Raw genomic sequence first — 20,105 nt, 5'->3', positions numbered from 1 at the left:
CTCTATATCGCGTACTAGCGGTAGTCCAGGTACATCTCCAGGACAACATCAGCAACCATCTCGAATCTTTGGAATACCATGCACATCTGAGTCTCTCCTACCTTCTAGATCCTTGACGGCTCCGCTTCAAGACTAAACGCCCTAAGATCCTACGTATCGTACCCATAAGGAATTCCCCTGAGATCCTAGCTTCCTTATCGACGCGTCGGTAAAACAACTTCCTAGCTCAGCGTGCTATCCTAGACCCCGTGTAACTTCTATAGTTAAATCACGAGCAACCTCGAATAAGGTCCTACTATGAATAATAATCATAAGATCATAGTCTAAGTAGTAAATACAAGTTAGGCGCGTCACACTCGTTTCGAAGATAAAGGAGTAAGTTATTCTAGAATGAGAGAACAATTAAAATATTACCATCGTTCCCATGTTCTTCCTCGTTCCTCTCCTCAGCTCTTGCACCCTCCTTGGTATGAACCTCTTCCTCTGCAGCAAGGTGTTTTCCTTTCCCAGCATGCCCTAATGATTCGCCCTTGGGTGCCTTGCAATCTATGAAGAAATGTCTCGGTTGGTTGCAATTGAAGCATAGACTTTCCTTGATCTTGCACCTACTGGCATAGTGCCCGCTTTCCCCACAGTTGAAGCATAGAGATCCTCCGTCTGGACACTTGTTACTGTAGTGCCCCACTTTCCTGCACCTATAACACGTCACTGTTTTTCCCGAAATCTTGTTTCCTGTCCCTCCGGTAGCATCATTCCCTTTCATCTTACCGCCAGACGTTCCCTCCTGGAGTGTCTTGCAGTTCACAGCTAGATGCCCCTCTCGGTTACACTTGAAGCATCTCCCTCCAATCACTGAGCACTTGTTAGCAAAATGCCCAAACTTTCCGCAACGAAAACATGTCACACCTTTGTCACCAACTGGCTTCCCTCCAGTATCAGCAGTTGTTGGTTTGTACACTCTTGAGATAAGTTTTCTTCCCTCGGAACGCTGATATGGTCCCCACTTATGGTAGCTCTCCCTTCCGTTGTAGCCTTGGGAACCTGACCTCATTGGTCCCCCAGCTCCTGTCCGGTTCATTCCTCTTTGTTGATACATTGCTGTCGCCATCAGTCGTCGATGATGCTCACATGCAGCCTCTTCAGCGCGCATATAAGCGTCTTCCGCAGCCTGGTTCATCATTGCCTCGATCAGTGTAGCTATTGCCTCCGCCATCCGGTTAAGGTCCACCATCCTATACCCCATCATACGTCCAATTAGTACTAACCATAAGGTAGCACTAGACAAACAACTCAATCCGATTAAGTAGTAACGCAAGTAATTAGAGCGAAAATCGCTCTGCAGACAATCAATTTTCACTCCTTGCAGCGTCACACAACCTAGCACAGAAGACCTATTCCCCAAAGACTCCCAAAAGACTCGACTAAGCTCTGATACCACAATGTAACACCCCGATTTCCGGGTGTCACTTTAGTAATCAAAAATAAACTTTACGCGGAAAACAGTTAATTTTTTTCGTTTGATTCCTTTTAAATAAAGAAATAGAAAATAAAGACATAACCCAACCACTAAACTAACCAATATACATCAAATATAGACATGTACAGCCTCAGCTGCACTTCCACGTCACGCGCACTCGCAGTGACTCCAAAGTAGTGTGCTCGCAGGCAAATATATACAGATCCCAGAAGTGTGAGTAAAAAGTTTTAAGTACAGTCATCCAATGAGAAAGTCGGCTCCAAGATGGCCTCAGCACAAGACCCCTATAGTCCGACAGACTCTCTGTGATCCTCAGCAAGAGAACCACACAAAAAGCCATGCGTCGGGAACCTGCCCTGTCCCAAAAGTAAGACGAATCAGAGCTCTACACAAAATATGACTCCTGCCTAAACCTACCCTCCCATTACTGCTCACATATCCGAGTCCACAGCGAACTGAAGACGGCAAGTTGAAGCTCAGCTCCATGCGTCGTAGAACTCCCTCCGTCAGACGTCCACGCTCGTCAGTACGGTCCTCCAACTCAACCCTGATCCCCCCCGAGGGAGAGACCATCGAAACCCAAACCACCGTCGACAACTGGCAGCAGGCCGACCGCCCAAACACAAACATGGAACCAAAGCCAAGGCGCTAGGGTCAACTCACGGAAATAAGTAGATATACACTCAACATGTGACAGGGGTATAGATATATATGTTGATATATACATATAAATAATCCTAGCATGTTATTGGCTCTAACAATGCTTCAATAAATCAAACAGCATACAATTCCAGTCAGAGTGAATGTATGCGTGAAATGCAAACAATATGATCCGGATATTTGTGACGCGTTCCCGTTCGCCACAAGTGAAGCATTCCCGTTCTTCACTAGTGAAGCATTCCCGTTCTTCACTCTTGGTGAACCATTCCCGTTATTCACCGTATGATGAACCATTCCTGTTATTCATCAATAATGCATTGGTGAACCATTCCCGTTATTCACCAAATGATGCAATGGTGAACCATTCCCGTTATTCACCATATGATGCATGATGCAATATGGTTAGCCAAACATCGAATCGTCCTCACAACACAAGTGTTTAGCCCAAAACCCAATATCAAAAACCCAAGAGTTAGTGTCGGTCAATACAACACAACTCGGACAACAAGAGTACTAAAGTACTCGGAAGTTTAGTGTCGGTCAATACAACACAACTCCAACAACAAAACCTAAGAGTTAGTGTCGGTCAATACAACACAACTCCAACAACAAAACCTAAGAGTTAGTATCGGTCAATACAACACAACTCAAACAACAAGACCCAACTCTAGGTTTCCCAAAGTCTCTAGTTTTCAAAATTCTATTCATTCTAGGTTTTCCAAAAACCCTCCAAAAGAAGTTTCCCGGGGAAAGTCTAAGCATTCCAACGAATACCAACGAATGGCTAAGTCTCAAAACTCAAGTTTGAATTTGCCTAGGGTTGTTCATCCAACCCGAAATATCAAATATCACCAGATCAATGAATCCCCACTCCGAAGTCGCGTCAGAACGCACCATTCAACAACATCTCAACATCATAAGTTATAGACAACATCATAACATCAGTTCATCATCATAATCAATATCAACACAAAGCATAAGTCGAATTTCTCGACGCCTATTATACAGTCATAGCTAATAAGTAAGTTGCCCTAACCTCGAGCTGCTCCAGTCTCGTGGTTACAATATCCTTCACAAGATTGCTCTACAATATCCAAAGTCCCTTCAACTGAACCTCGGAGAAAACAAAGCAGAAATCCAAACAAAATCGATTAGCTCGATCACCATACAACACATTAACGATAGACAAAGCATTAAAACTTCAGAATACTACAATCGAGTACGAAAAGACAAGTTTTCGAAAACGAAAAACTCCCCCCCCTCACTACAAGCTCTCGGCCAAAAAGGAAAAAGGGCTCCGGCTCTTTTTCTTCGATCAAATCTGTTTACAAGGTAGTTTTAGGGTAAAACTAAGGCAAAGAAACTGTCAGAACAATTTTCGGACGATCGGATCGAAATACGGCTATTCAGGGGCATTTTGGTCTAAAATAAAAGCTCAAAACCTCAAAGTTATCAGTTCGGAAAACAAATTTGACAGCAATGATCCTAACGACTTCCGTGACAACTAATCCTAAAGGCATGAAGTCAGATTACGACTTTTCGACAGTAAAGTTTCGAAATGTGCGACAAAAAGGGTTTTGAAACAGTTTTTCAGATCTTGGACAACTCGATCCATATCGGCGAATACCGACGGAGGTTTTAGGCTCTTGGGCACGTAGAGAACAAACCCCAACAGAGAAATCAGGAAAAACGGACAGTTTTACGAAAAGCTCGAAACTTTGAGCACAGAAACGACTACAGAAAAGCAGTAGAAACGATGATCAGAGGTAAGAATCAAGCTAGTTACCTCGATACCTTGAAGTAGGAACGAACTGCGCGAAGATCGGTCGAGTTTCGGCGAAAATCTTCCTCTCCCTTGCTCTCCACAATCTGCGGCCCCAAATGGAAGGAAAATGAAGATATTTTGATTTTTTAACTATTTATAGGCAGGTGAAATCGCGGGAAAATGAAAATTTCGCGATTCCGATTTTTGCAGCACGTTCACCGATGAATTCTAAGAGAGATTCTGGCGACAGAATTCCAGAACTCAAAACAAATCTCTGACATTTAGGAAAAACGATATCTAAAATCCCAAAAGCGGTGTAAGTTAATCTGTCCCGAAAAACTACTTTTTGCTGTGATGGTCGGACGACAAAACTTCCTTCTGAAGAAAGATTGGAAACGTCGAAACAAATCTGGCAAAGCGGACGGAAGCTTTGTTAGAAGTCCCGAATAGAAAAAGTCTTCATCCAGCGCTTGAATCTAGGGTCTCGAAGCAAAGAAATTAGCGTCGTCGGACTTCTGAAAAGTGAATACTATCGTGCGTACAGTCCAGGGTTCCGAAATGAAACGCTGATCGAAGGAAAAATAAAGAGAACCTTTAAATTTTCCAAGGATTTGAAATCTCACTTAAAACGTTGCTCTAAAAGCGAAATTAGCCTATTCTGGACATGCTCGCCATAAGGCAGGTGTGCAGATGACTCGCACTAATTCCTAAAACGACTACGCAACATTCCTCAAGCAATTCCTGAACTTTCTTCTTCATTGGTCTTTCTCAAACATCAAACTCCTGTCACGCTTACACTGATTCTACGCGTGAGTCGGAAATTAACTTGTTCTGTAAATCCAGGTCTTACAATATATGTGATATGTGATTATGCATGTGAAGTTGTGATGATTGATGATGATTTATGAGGTATGAATATGATAAGTTGTATGCTTGCACTGTTAACCTGATTTTGATGACTAAATTGTGATTGTGGATGTGCTTCTCTTTTGAGGAGGTGTTGACGAGGAATACTCGGTATGCTAATGGTTGAAAAATCTCATTTGAAGAAAAGGAGTTGTTTTGAATATATTATGAAAATAATTTATGAAAATCTCTCTTAAAATAATTCTCAGTTTATGTTTGGAAAACAATTATAAAATGTGTTTTAGAAAATGATTATGTGCTTTGTTTTTGGAAAATGGTTTCAAAACTCGTGTTAAAAATTATTTATAAATTGATTCGAAAGGTGAACGCTTTAAGTGGGGTATCCTGTTGCTTGCTAAAGACTCAGGTGGAGTCTCATATGTTGTTCGGGATGGAGGCTAGGTGGGATTTCCCAATGGCTATTTGAGGATTATCCCATCTGGAGCCTAGTCATTCCGAAGGCCCCCTGATGATCATCATGGTCGGTCAACAGGAGTTTAGAGAGTTTCGAACTCTATTCCCGACGTTTTTCCGAGATAACAGGATGAGTTGTTCCCCGTATGGGCCCACATGCATAATAGTTTGTGCATTGCACATGTTGATTGTTGTGGTGTGAAGCTCATTTGTATTTTTCTATTCCCGGATATGATTGTGTTGAATTGCTTCTCACCCTTTGTTGCTTGTTTTGTTGTTTCTCTCCTTTTTTATCAGTGGCGGGCACTGAAGATGGAGACTGTGATGGTGAGAGACGTCGGGCAAGACTTTGGGTGTAGATCGAGTTTGAAGCGCTGAAGCTATTTGTAAGACCCAAGTTTTTAAGATTATTTCAAGTGAATAGAACCCTATTCACGATTAGGGTTGATGTATCGTGAAGGGAAACCTGAACAAGATTTTGCTAAATGAAATAAATTTATGAAGGAGAAAGTTCAGGAAAAGTCTAAGGATTGTATCAAGGGCAATAAAAGTTATAGCACGATCGATATACGCTCAAACCTAGGGCAGAAACCCTAGTAAATAGCTAGTTTTCACTTAAAGTCACGATGGAAACTAATTCCAAAAATCTTCAGAGAAATGTTAGAATTTCTCTTAATCCATATATCACAATCGTTTCAAGGCGAAACTCTAGAATGTACGAACGTCCGATTCAAATCATCGGAAGTTTGCCGAAACTAGAACCCTAATAGTTCAAAACCCTAGAATCAACCGACGATGAAGACTTTTTCTATTCAGAGCTTCAAATGAAGATTCTACACGCGTACACCCATTTCTCTTGATGATTTCAATCTTTCTTTAGAAGGAAGTTTTCTATTCCGACATTCGATGCAAAAAGTAACTTATCGGGTAAAATAGTTTTACACCGACTTTGCATTAGTTACTTAAAATACAAGGAAACCTCTTTTGAGTTTTGGATTTATGTCGCCAAAACCTATCTTAGAATTCACGGAGAATGAAGCCGAAAAAAATCGGAATCGCGAAACTTTCATTTTCCCGCGTTTTTCCATCCTCTATATATAGCAAGGAAATGAGAAAAAAATCACAAAACTCACCCATTTGCTCCCAAGAAGGCCGCGAGTTTGCTAGGAGGAGGAGAAGAGAAGATTTTGTTCATTTCTTGCTTGATCGTTGATTCGAAAGTTGCTGCTTGAAGGTATCGAGGTATAGTCGCTAATCCTTACCTCTGATCGTCTTTTCCATAGCTTTTCTCTATGTCTTTCTGTGCTCATAGTTTTGAGGTTTTTGCAAAACTATCCTGATAATTCCATTTTTGATTCTAAACATCTTCCCTACGTTCTCCTGAGTACGTTTAGCTAATAATACTCCGCCGATTCTCGAAAAACTACCGTCGAGTTTCAATTCTGCTTAAAATACCCATTTTGGGGCAAAGCTTCGTCCTTTGGGCTGAAAACTATCGCCTTAGCTTAGTGCTAGTAGGATTAGTTGTCATAAACGTCGTTGGTGACGTCCCCATCCAATTTGCTTTTCGAAATTTCAGTTTTGAATTTCTGAGCTAAAAATATTGACCAAAATACCCCTGCGACAGTTTTCGACCCGATAATTTTTCCGAGTTTAGAATACCCTTAGTTACGACTAAAAATAACCTAGGAACCAAGTTTGATCGAAGAAAAATCTACCCACCTAATTACCAATAGTGGCCGAGCACCCTAAGGGGGGAGGAGGAAAATTTCTTTTTCAAAAACTTGTCCTTTCGCGCTAGTTTATCGTACCTCGGAGTATATACTACTTCGAGTAGCCTTAGTGAGTATTGATTACTGAGTTTCTGTTAGTTTTTGATGGAATTCTGTGGTTTTACTCTAAAGGTGCTTTTGAGGATTTTCCTGAGGAGCAAGGCATCGATTGTGTAGGAACTTTCGAAGATCACCCTGGAGAATCTACAGGTGAGGGCTACTCACTGAATCCTTAGTTAATGCTTAGGGTCGATGCTTTCGACATTGATTTACTGTTTCCGCACTTGTTTGTGTTTGATTGGAAAAATGTTTTCTGAGGCTTCGGCTGACAATGTAGATGATTCATCTACTGAATGTTTTTGAGAGTGAATTACATGGTACGTGCTAAGTGGGTAATCTAGGATGTGTGATGCATGCTTTATATGCTAAGTGCTACGTGGTTATTGTAGAATATGTTGATATATGACATGTTGGTTGATTGTGCTGATTTAATTATGCCTTTTCAATGATAGCTGTGATTCTGAGTAGTGAGGATAGCGGGCAGGTCATGCCGATTTTATTTTGAGAGTTTGGGAAAATTTTGATAGGACGAATGAGATTCGGGTCTTGTTATGGTTTTCATGGATCGAGACATTCTCTGGAGTCATTTGGGATTAGGAGATCCCGAGAACTCATAAGATTTGCGATAAGACTAAAAGGATATTATTTTGTAAAGAAAACTCATAAGACATTAAACAACCTCTAAACCTTCAAATAATGATAACAAACTTGAAAGGAAAGCTTAGGAGTCAAATCTTAGTTTTGGAAAACGAGAAGTGTCGTCGGATCCAAGTGTTGAGATATTGAGAAGTTTTGAGTATGTTGATACTCTTGTGCTCTGGGAGCAGTTGTGTTGTTGGGTTATCCGAGAGATAAGCCGGGAAACGGTTAGTTTCCGAGTATGTTGATACTCTTTGCTCGTTGAGCAGTTTTGACCATCGGATGGAGATGAGTCGGATGATTTGGAGATCATCATGAGTTATGTGTTGTTGTGAAGAAGTGTCTTTTGTCGCAGATCGACTGTTATCTTAGGGTAAGCTTTTAGAGACTTTAATTTTACCTAGAACACGTGGCGACGTGTCGAGTGAGGTCGGAGACGTTGTTTGGCTAATCATTTCGCATTCATGCACCATTAATGAGGTATTAACACGAGACGGACTTCGGACCTCGGTGGATTCCAAAATGGTCATAAGACCGGATTTCCGCGTAAGAGCGTTTGTAGACGACTCTTAGTAGCAGACCGAAATGGCAGACCTTCGGGTTTACTGCTGATCTGACTACCGTTGTAGTTGGTGTAAGAGGCACGCGGGCCGAAATGGTCCCACCGTGGCTGGTGTTAGGGCTGATCCGTTTGATGTCCATCCCTTCCGGAATGCATTTGGTTAACTGGGTTAACCGCCATATCATTTCATGCAACATGCATGCTGACTTAATTGCTGAGTGTGATTGATACTTGTTAATCCATTTTGATGCATGCTATTTGTTATTACCGTTGTTTACATTCATTGTGGAGTATGCAACCCTAGGATGTTATCTCTAACTATAAGCCTAAGTGGCTATCTCTTATCTGTACCTATTGGGTTTATTATCTACATAATTCTTTGGAGTTGACCCTCGCGTCTTCTGTGTGTGTTTTGGCGGACAACGCCTTTGTCAGATGTCCATAGCGGACTGGTTCACAATGGTCCACCCTTCGGGGGGGATTAGATACGAGATGATAGACCAGGACGACCCCGGTTCGTGGGTGGTAGACCCCGCTAGCCATCGAGCGACGTACTCGGGGCGGATCATGGAGGACCATGTAGATAGGGTAGGATACTTGACGTCAGGAGTGCTGCGGAGATGCACTGTCAGTTTCAACTTGCCACCTGGTGTGCATTGCGGACCAGGAGTAGGAGGACCACCACCACCACCGTTATCTTCGGATGAGGACATCAGGAATCATGCATTTTGTGTACATCAGGAATTAGTCTTTAACTGTACGACTTAAGAAAGTTTCTAATTGGAATTATAATTCAGAAATATATCTAAGTGTTAATGTTGTGATTAATAAAGGAAAGTTTTAAATTTCTAGTCAAGTAATGCATCATTAGAACTTAATCTGCATCACAAGTTTGGGCGTCACAAGTTTTGGCCGGCCAAATTAGAGGTCTAACACTTCATTACAGTGCGGAGGAGACAATGACAAACAAGACCACAACGCATGGAGGCTGCAGCCCATGGGCTCACGCACAACGATGATTGCTTCAATTGAGTAAATCGGAAACATAACGAAGTTCCAAAATTTTAGGAACACAATAACATCAATAGCAGAGTAGTGATGACACATGTTGAAGATCGAATCTACTCTTGATACCATGTAAAGAGAAGCAATTTATAGAAAAGAGGAAGAAGAAAGAAGAGAAAACAGAAGTGCACTAGGGCATATATATTCAATGATTGATTTGATTAAAAGATAAAATCCTTACCCATATTTTTAAATAATGGGTAGAATCTTAATTTTAATTAAATAATTCAATAAGAAAACAAATCAATATAAGAAGTAATTTAAAATACCTTAAGTACTCTAAGATAAAACTCGGATATTATAAAATACTCTAAAATAATAAGATTAAGATATTATAAGATTTTTTTTTTTATATTTCTAACAACACATATTTACTGTGTCAAATAAAGGTCGGACAAAATCAAGTGTTTGGATTTGGAGGTCTTTCCAAACGGATATAATCATACATAACTCCTTGGAAAGCATTTTTGGCTCTTGACTGCCTCAGATAGATGGTGTTCTTTCCCTTCATAAGAAGATTACTTGGTACATCAATGCTGAACAGCCTATGCAATCCATGGATGCCATGTCTTGCTATAGCACTGTCACCTCCTATGTGCCCTGTTGTAAAGTGGGGTGGATTTATGCTAGGGTCATTGAACCGGACCTGATATATATGAACATTCATTTAGAAATGTCAGCTAAAATAACTACTATAGAAAATATCACTTGTGTTGAAAGAAGGAAAATGTTGGATAGGTATTCAATGGGTGCAGTCGTGTAGATACTCAGGTCAGAAAGGAAGAGAAAGATGTAAATATATGATAAGAGATATATGTACAGAGAAAAATTGAGTAATCCTCAATCAATTGTAAGATAAATGACCATGTCAATTTTCACCATCTTACCATCAAATTAATTTTCTTATATTTCCTTAATTATAAAAAACACAAAAATCAATAATTGTGAGATGGTGAAACTTAACATTACAATTGAGAAGATCTATTTATTAAAATTTAAAATACATGTGAGGTGTCTGTACAAACGGTTTGAGAGACTAAATGTTAAAAGAATGAGTTATCCAACTTACCTAATGATATATATAATCATAATCTCATCCTAAGTAGATCAATAGTTTTAAGATAAGAGGGATAGAAAGAAAAGGAAAAAAAACCTCCCTTTTTACTTGAATTATACAAATAATACAATTGAACGAAATGGTATACCTGTAGTTCAGCATCAGAAGCACTAGCCAGAGCCACTTGGAGTGTGTAGTTTCCGATAAATATGTCTTTACGATGTTCAAATATAATCTGCCATGTTGTTGGCTCATACGTTTCATTTCCCATGTGTCTGCACAAATTAAAGGGCAATTTAGACTAAAAAAATCAAACATCTAAAAATTAACCATCATTCTCAACAACAAAATTTAATTACCTTGTAACTTGAGCATAAAACCAATCCTTTCTATACTTGCTATCACCAACAATGTAAACAAGGTCATCTCTAGGATACAAATCGGTGTAACGCTCCCACAACCCATATTGCCTAAGCCTGTCAAAAGTAAAGATACTTTGAATAATTAAAAGGATGTGATAACAAATTAAAAAAAAAAAAGATTTCACAGACTAATTAACAGAAGAAAAGCAATTGTTCATAATGGGTTTTTGAATTACTTGTCTTTGCGTTTTTCGGTGTATAATTTGTTCATGAGCATAGGGTAAGGGTCTGGTACATGAAATTCAGCAGCTGAGCGATCTGGGATACCAATTTCCCAAATTGTTGGTCCATTTCTTGGAGGATTATATACTACGTAACTCAAATTGATTATTTCACCTACAGGTTCAATCAAGTAATTGTAAGTTGTTGAATTCACTAAGTTATTACTAGTTTTAGACCAAACCAACAAGAGAGTAAAAGATAATTTACCTGGTGTGATGGTGATTGTAGCATTACGTTTGTAATCACCAATGAAGCCAGGGACCCAAGCATACAAATTATAATCACCTGGCACAACATTATTTATTGTGAAGTATCCATTAGTGTCAGGTCGAGTCCAGAACTGATAGCCCTGTGAATGTTACAAAAAATTCAACCCATTTTAGCTGCCTCACGATCCAAAACTCATGAAATTAAGTACATATTTGGAAATTAGTCTACAAAATGGATTTCAAAACTAGAATCATTTTCAGTGAATAACTTTTGGATGTCATAATTAATTTTGAAACTAATCCAAACATGCTATAAATAAGGAATAATTATATCTTCACACCTCATAAAATGAGGTGTGGAGAGGTGGAGGAAGAGAGAGATAGGAAGAAATGAGAGAGAAAGTAAAGATGTGATAGGTGATATTGATAGATAAAAGAGAAATAGATAAAAAATGAAGTTGGAAAAAAGTGAAAATATGTGTATATATCATAACTCATAAATAAGTTTCCTGGGGCTCGAACAACAACGAATGTACCTTGCTTTCTTTCTGCCATGATCCTGCTTCTCCAGGCAAAGCTAGACCAACATACGCATTGTCAGAATATTGATATCTCCCTCCTTTAATTGACCTGATCAAACAGGGGAAAGGAAAAACATTAGCTGTTTTTTTTTTGTGTGAGAACATATTAACATATAACCAACATCAGACGTAATTCTGGTCAAGGCAGGAACATCCACATCCTCATGGAACTAGCTGTAAAAGCGGGGTTAATCTCATACACAATACTCGAATCCAACATCTTGTTTAAAAGGGAATCATACATGTAAAAAATTGAAGTTTAAAATGTGGCAGCACAAGGCATTAAAATTTACCAATCTTGGACTAGCAATCTTCCTGTTACTGCTCCTCGTTGACTGGGTGGAAAGAAATCTTGTGATTGAGGGAAATCATAAGGCCAGCTCTGGACTTCAATGGATAACTAATTTTGGATAAACAACAAAATCAAATTGAGTCATGCCATAAGCATTAATAATGTGTGATAAACAAGCACAACGTGCTTCTATTAGGAATAACTAGTAGTACCTGCTGGTTAGCATCTGACCAGAGGGATAGTGTATCATCATCATCATCGATTGAAGCAGAGTTAAGGTACACAAATACAGGGCCAAAAACCTTCTTATAAGTTTCACCTTCTTGAAATGCCATGGTTACCTCCTTCCCAGCATAGTGAGTGCTCACAAACATCTAAACAATAAACAAGTATACAGATTAGGGGGAAATGTAATTGTATGTATGCATATGTTGGTTATGGGGTAGTGCTTCTTGTGTTAACAATAGTGTTCTGTCACCAACACATTTTTTTGAATTTTAACACATACTTCCATTCCATTCCATACTTGTGTTTTATTAGTCTATTTTTTAAAAAACAACATATTTGTCGTAGTTTTACAAACATATGTAGAATTTTTTTAAAAAATTGATCAATTACAGGAAGTGTTGAGGAGCTAATTAAAAGACCGTGTTTCTAGCATTTCTCTAATGTGTTTGTAACAAAAATATAAGGACTCAACTTAAGGCTAGTGTGGGTCCAATGTGCGCATTTTCATAAGGCACTTAGCTAAAGTCATTTTTTTGTGCACCCATCACAAGTTTGGGTTACAGCTGAAGATTGAACGATTCTGATTTCAATAGAATAAATTTTATGTAAAACATGTTTTCAGAATCTCATCTCAACCATCTAATTCATCCAATAGCCGAGATTCCCGGATCAGAGTGGCTGCACTGAAAATAGATTGCATGCACCATTGTCAAACTGAACTCTACCCTATTGAAATTGGGAATTGTGTTGTTCTTATATTTGTATTTTATTTTGATTTTATCTGTGAATGTGTTTTCTGCTTGTATTGATTTAGACAAGGTGTAGGGACATACAGAGAGTGTGATGGGGCCAACATGAGAAGTAAGATCTTGCTTGATTGGGCCAGCATTGCGGAACTCGTTACTTGGTGTTATCATCCAGAAACCCATGGTGGGTGCATCATCATCATCAGAATCAAGAGTACTAATCCATCCGTGAACACCGTTGTCTGTGTTCTCACATGAGTATTGATATTTATCATCCACCTGAACCCAACATAACAATTATTCATTCACGGGCATTTAACACTAGAAGCCTGCATGTCACTAGCTAGCAAAACAAACAGTAAGCCAAAAGCCTCTTTTGCTACCGACACATTTTTTAAAGGACACATTTTAACACACTCATTGTGATTGATTTATTTCTTAAGAATTCAATTCAATATATTGCTTAAAAAATGAGAGAAATGTATTGATTTTTCATAAAATAAACCAATTATAATGAGTGTATTCGAATGTGTCCGACTGTCCGCTAAACCAAAAGCCTAGTCAGTAGAAAAGGAAAGAATAAGCCAAAAGCCTCTTTTTCAAATTAAACAAGCGTGTAAATTGGTACATACCTCTCCTCTGAATTCTGGGTTGGTTGGTTTGGTTAAACGAACAGCTTCAGGGTAAGCAAGAATTTGACCAGTTTCTCTATCTTTCATTGTTGGCATCATTCTTCTCCTGTCATCTGATACAGCCATGTAGTTGAACCTGTACCATTCAATTTCTATCACTTCATCACAAACTTCAATTTTATTTTTTTCCTTTCAATACACTAGTTTTTTTTTCCTAATATAGCGGGGGGTCAAACGTGTTTGAGGTGTAACACCCATATCTTAATTAGTGGAGTAATTAGCTCATACAAGAGGCACGAGCTAGTTTAAGAAGAATTTGACATGTACAACGAATAAAAGACTAAAATTTGACAAAACTATTAATTTAATCTTGTTCAATACCTCATAAAATAGTTTAGTTTTGGATACTCACTGCACCATGTGTAGCACTAGACATTACATTCATCATATCCGCCCAATTTTTTACTCTTTCTCACACATTTTACAATATCATAAATCATATTTATCGCGTCTCTTTTTTTTTTTTTTCTCATTGTCTACCCTTATTAAATATTTACCTAACTTTTTTCTTCACACTCGAAGTCTATGCACCCCAAGACATCACACTCAGTTATGGGAACAATTTTATTTTATACAAAAATGCAATTAGGGTTAAATTGAGATAGATTATAAGCATTTAAGAACTGAGGGAAATTGAACATTATAGGAACAAGTTAAAAAAAATGTATTAATCTTTATGCCTACATTATTAGTAGCTTTTTTATTTCAATAAATAGGAATCTTTTGATCACACATATAAAAAATCCTAAGGTCTACTTAAACGGTTTTCTCAAAGGATGTAGTATAATTTCCATTTTCTAGATACGTACCTATCTTTCTTGAGTTTGTAAACAAACCTAACTTGATCAACCTCCACAGCTGGCCATCCTTCAGGGCGATCGAATATTAAGTACGAATAAAATCCTGAATCTCCACTTCGAAAAATGTATCTGCATATATTAATTAAATTTGTTTCATGAGTTAATGTTAATAAGGTCATATATATAGATTTTACTGAGAAAATTAACTTATAATCCACCTTATGTCTATGTTTATGGGAACATCTGAATCACTCGATGTCCATGTCTTTAGAAATGAAACCTCTACGGAATCACCATCAGCTGCTATAACAGAAAAATTTGTCCCATGGATTCTGCAGCATATATAGTTTCAATTGTGAATTAATCCCTAAAAAATTCACTTCAAAGTAGGAATTGTGCATTGCTTTAATTTCTATTAAATGTCATTGAGTATACGAAAAATGATGTTTTAATTTAATTAAATACAATTGAGAAAGACAGAAATTATACCTCTGAAAGCTACTAGCTTTCCCTGGCTCATTCCAAACGACGTCAAAGTACCTACAAATTCAGTCAATTAAATTAACCATGACTAGCTGCATATGTGACTTTTTTTTGACAAATTGGATTAGTTAAACTATAATTTGGTTAATTTCATAGGAAAGTAGGTACTTACCCTCTATCTTTTTCTTCGTTTTCAGTTTCAAGGATGTTGTCAATTTCATTATAAGATATTCCAATGACGTACCCCTCAGGTCTTGACAAAGTGACGGAAACAATGCCATTATCAACCACCAACTGAAAAAAAGTAGACAACAATTGTCATGGTCAAAGTACATGTTTCAGACCAAAAGAATAAATATAACGGATTGTTTTCTTTCGTTTTCAAATAAGTTCTAGACTTTTTTTTTAATAAGACTAGTATATTCCATGGATTGCAATATTATTCAAGTTAAGATTCATATCATGATTGAACTAGTTCTCTAGGTAAAAGGTGAAAATAGGGTAAACAACTCATTAGGTGCCCGCGGTCGGGCTTGTTAAAGGCTTGACTTGGTTTGACAATTTTATTAAAAGGGTTGAACTTAGACATTCTAAAAGGTTGATTAACTAAAAAGGTTAGACTCAAACAATAAAAAAAAAATATTTGGCCGGATAGACAGACCTATTTACATAATATTATTCTTATTAATAGTTCGATAGCTACCTTATTAGCCCGCTAACTTGTTTGGCCTTTTTAAGAGGCATTTTCAGTTAAATAAACTTAACATTCTAGTAATGGGTTAGGTCATTGAAAAAGCTAAGTCATGCCTTAAAACTTGGCAATTATGCTACTAAGGCTAATGCTAACACACTAAATTGATAAAATTTTCTTTAAAAAGGACGAAATTTAAGAAAGATACTTGAACATAGTTTACTCATAAAGGTAGCTTGTGTCACCTGCTGATGGTTATCTGTATTAAGATTGAGTCCAGAATGAATAGATGTTGATTTTGTGCTGCTGATGTCCTTTAAACCTCTTCTGCAGATGAACGGAATGCATGGAAATAATTGGTTTCTAAAATGAAAAGAGCAATCATTAGCATGGACTTTTGTCATTGTTTGTGTTTGCAACATGGCAATGTTTAAAAAAGAAAGAATATAATGACAGCTAAATTGAAATTTGTGAAACAGAAAAACATATTTTGGTTCTGTCTTGCCAATTATGGGGATTCCATATTTTTCTTCTTTATCCCCATCGAAAAGTCAATTTTTGTGAAACAGGACAGAGAAAATGGGATAGGCATTCAGAACCAAAATTGTTTATCAATGGAACAATACGGTTGAATTTTGAGAAATTATTTATTTAATCATGGGTATGACCATTTGTGAACATACAAGGTAACGTGTAGTGTACCAACATATACAGAACATTGGAATTGATGTGTACATGGAAAATGTTTGCACAAAAGTGTGAAAATAACATAAATTTAGGTGCACGGGTGGACTTCAGGAACTAAGACAATACTGAATTCATGTTTGGAAATTGTGAGCAAATTTTGAGTGTCAGAATTAATTTTAAGATAGGATATTTCAATATAATTGGTGTAAACCATTTCTGTCAGATACAGAGTAAATGACAGAGAATGCGATTAATATAATTGGTTTACAAACATGATGGTTAGTTTCTTTCTTCATTGGATTTGGTATCATAGGATACAAGTGACCTGTGCCCCACCCCAGGTTAAGAATGTGTTTAGTTTTCTGCAGGTAAACTCCAGAATCAATTTTAGATGAAAATATTAATATCTAGGAATGTGATTGGCTTTTTTAAGCCAAAAATCATTTTTGACAAACACTCATCCAAACACAAACTAAGTCTGTCTTGCAAGCATGAAGGATTAGGGATTTAGGAAGTAAGGGTGTTCATGGGATAGGTTGGGACAAGTTTGACTTAATTTTCATCCCGCCCTAAATACTAATTGAGATAGTTTTTAAATCTGAACTAGTCCCTAAAATCTAAGAAAACAATGTGAGTATAACATAGACCGGCCCACAAAAGATCAGTCCGGTTGGCCTGAAGAACTAATTGAATGTCAATGTCAAATCTCACAAAAAAATTATAAATACTTATGATGTTAAAAAGTAATTTCTCATCCCACTAATGAAAGAAACGACTAAAAATTAAAAAAATTCATAGAAAAATAGGAGAGAAAAATATAAACTTTATTCACTTGTTACACTACTAATGAAAATACACAAAACTATATTTTAAAGTAAGTGGGTAAGAGGTGTTTAAGCCTTTGAGGGATGGGTTGAGAGAAATTAGACTTAACTTTTATCCGGCCCATATATATATTGAATACAGTTTTTAAACACAAACTCGTCAATAAACTCGAAAAAACCAATAATACACAAATTTAAGGAGCAGGGGCAGGACGGGTCAATAGACAGGTCGGACCTAGCCGGGCTGTGTACACCCATTTTAGGGAGCCATGTGAAACTAGAAGTGTCAGGTTGCAAGGGAAGACGTGGGTGCAAGAATCGATTCTTTCCAATTCCATTGTTACAATGGCTAACTTGCAAAAGTGTCCTGTCATTCCCTCAAAGTATAAAGTGACGCACCCAAGTAAAAAGTAACTCAAAACTGAAACCACAACAAAAAGAAATGGGATTCTGAAAGTTCTCATGTGAGATGAGATCATGGGAACACAAAAGACAAAGAAACCGTGACTGTCTTATTTTTTCTACCTTAAGCCCTCTCTCACTCTCTCTCCCCATTCTTTTTCTTTTTAATTACTACTTTTCATGAAAAGAATTGAAACACCAACATTAACATGGAATATCTTCTTTTTTAATGCTTCATGCTTCTCTTCCCCTTTTTCCCTTTTGTGCTCTCTGACACACACAAAGATAACCAGAAAAAAAAAAGAATTGCTATATAGCCCAAATGAGAATGGTAAGAAGAGGAAGAAACCAACCTTAATGATGTCTTCTCAGCACAGGAACAGAGCAAGAAACAGAGCTGCACAGTTATACCAAACCACCAAAGGAAGAAAAATCGTTTGCTTTTCTTATCCACCATCTTCATCTCTTGACAAAATTATGAACCTGCAAAAAATAATTAGCAGCTTCATTTCAGAGAAAAGTACACCAAGGCTCAGATGATGAAGGAATTAAAAGAATGCCAAAATCAATTCAGAAATTAATGCTGTTAGAATGGTGAAACCTAAAGACTAAAGAGCATTATCAAACTACCATACAAAATGGTTGATAACCAAACGAATTTTTTTTTTGACAAGAGAAAGAGCGTTTTGAAACATATGGACCAACCTCTTTAGACTTGCAAATGCATTTGCATCAATCAAATACACAGAACAAGAGAAGATGAAAGATCAACTGAAACTGAAACAGCTGTTTGGAATTTTTTCTTCCCTGTGAATTAATTTGTGTACTTTTTCTTCTTTGGAACCTTAATGTGCACCTTAAAAAACGTGCTAACATACAAAATGACAAATGAAATATTAATGGTCTTATTTATAACCAAAACTCATTGACCAGTAACCTCTCCTTTATGTTGCAAAATATTTTGGACTTCCTCTGTTTAACCTCTGCCCCTCTGTTTCCACGATTACACGTTAAAGAAGTCTTCCCTTCAACTTAGGGATACGGTCCACAATTTACCAGTCTTGAGGGGCACAACAGTCTTATACAAATGTATCATTAGGACCGAATTTGATAAAACCAAAATACGACATGACCTTTGAAATAGTGCCAGAGTTTGACAATATTCACCTACTTCATAAATTTCAACATCTTATCTCCTTAAAAGTTGTTCACATTTTCTTTTCTATCCCACAAATAAAATATATATAAAAGTAAAATTAATTAAAAGTTATGAAAATATATATATATATATTATTAATTTTTTTTGGTTACAGGAGGAAAATATATATATATTATTAATTAAGAATTAGTGAGGTCTTTATATCATTAAATAATTGTATTGATGAGGTCTAATATTATTAATTGTATTAGTTATTAAATTTACAAATTTCTTATATATTAAATACATATTATAATATGAATTTATGAGAATGCATTAATTATTTTTTTGAAACAAGAATGCATTAATTAAAAAAAACTGATAATGAGTTAAGTTTTGAAATTTAAAATTCAATTAAAAATATTTTATAAAATAAAACATGTTAAATAATATTTACTTCCTTTTCAAAATACATTTCCACAAAAAGAAGAAACACATTAAGAACCGTAATTAATATTATTAATTTTTAAAAGATATTAATTACTTTTCTAATTTATCATTTGAAGTATATTTTTATCTCTCAACATTAGTTCTTCTCACAAACGTATTATATAAAATAGTATCTATTAGTCGCCGAATGATAGCTCTAGTGGTAAGAGCTGAGCAACATATGGTTGGTGAGGGAAAGATATAAGGATCAATCTCTGGTGAGTGTAATTTACCTTTCCGATATAAAAAAAAAGTATCAATTACTGTTCCCATAGAATTCTAAGTAGACTAAGAAACAATTCTGACAGTATAAATACTATTTAAATTTTATGACCCACCAAAAAGAAAAATAATAATAATATCATCAATAGTAATAATAATAATAATAATATAAGTAAAATATCGCCAAAATGTGATTAACCGATACAAACATGTTATAGCTTGAATATAATTTGCTTAGTGAATGATATTTGTGGTAAAAAAGTTAATATAACATTATAATTATTTTATTTTTGGTACATAAAGTAAAATTAGTTTGAACTTATTGAAAAAGAAATATTAATGATAATATTAATTAAAAGCTAGTGAGTTCTTATATCATTAATTGTATTAATGAGATATTATATTATTAAGGCCGGCGTAATAGCATTTTTTGTCTCTCACTTATCACGATTTGAAAGTTCTGATCCCTAAAGGAATTTATTAGCATAAAACGTCCCTTACGTTTACTAATTGTTACAGTCTTGATTTTCTGTCAACTTTTATCCAATATTTAAGGAATTTTAATTAAAATATCAAGGCTTAAATATGTTGGAGGTCCCT

The 20,105-nt window shown here is 36.6% G+C and overlaps 1 protein-coding gene across 5 annotated transcripts; it reads right to left on the bottom strand.

Annotated features, from left to right (window-relative positions):
• Positions 1 to 9,616: 9,616 nt before the first annotated feature.
• Positions 9,617 to 18,553, bottom strand: LOC130715523 (uncharacterized). 5 transcript variants are annotated; one of them, XM_057565632.1, is made up of 17 exons: positions 18,362 to 18,552; positions 18,010 to 18,139; positions 15,989 to 16,070; positions 15,225 to 15,346; positions 15,059 to 15,109; positions 14,788 to 14,901; positions 14,579 to 14,698; positions 13,710 to 13,845; positions 13,165 to 13,356; positions 12,316 to 12,477; positions 12,105 to 12,211; positions 11,767 to 11,860; positions 11,229 to 11,370; positions 10,976 to 11,135; positions 10,737 to 10,853; positions 10,526 to 10,652; positions 9,617 to 9,966 (listed from the first exon to the last, which is right to left on the bottom strand). In XM_057565632.1, the coding sequence occupies exons 2-17, from the start codon at positions 18,117 to 18,119 to the stop codon at positions 9,721 to 9,723; spliced, it is 2,082 nt and encodes a 693-aa protein (XP_057421615.1). In that variant the 5' UTR covers positions 18,120 to 18,139; positions 18,362 to 18,552; the 3' UTR covers positions 9,617 to 9,720. The 5 variants fall into 5 exon arrangements, with proteins under 5 accessions (XP_057421615.1, XP_057421614.1, XP_057421613.1 ...); XM_057565631.1 differs by having other exon boundaries at positions 15,989 to 16,106; positions 18,362 to 18,551; XM_057565630.1 differs by having other exon boundaries at positions 10,976 to 11,370; positions 18,362 to 18,553.
• Between the last annotated feature and the right edge of the window lie 1,552 nt (positions 18,554 to 20,105).

The sequence above is a fragment of the Lotus japonicus genome, chromosome 4, assembly GCF_012489685.1.
Source record: "Lotus japonicus ecotype B-129 chromosome 4, LjGifu_v1.2".
Taxonomy (NCBI): Eukaryota; Viridiplantae; Streptophyta; class Magnoliopsida; order Fabales; family Fabaceae; genus Lotus; species Lotus japonicus.
Note: the sequence above shows the minus strand (reverse complement) of the source record. Positions and strands in the feature narration are given on the sequence as shown.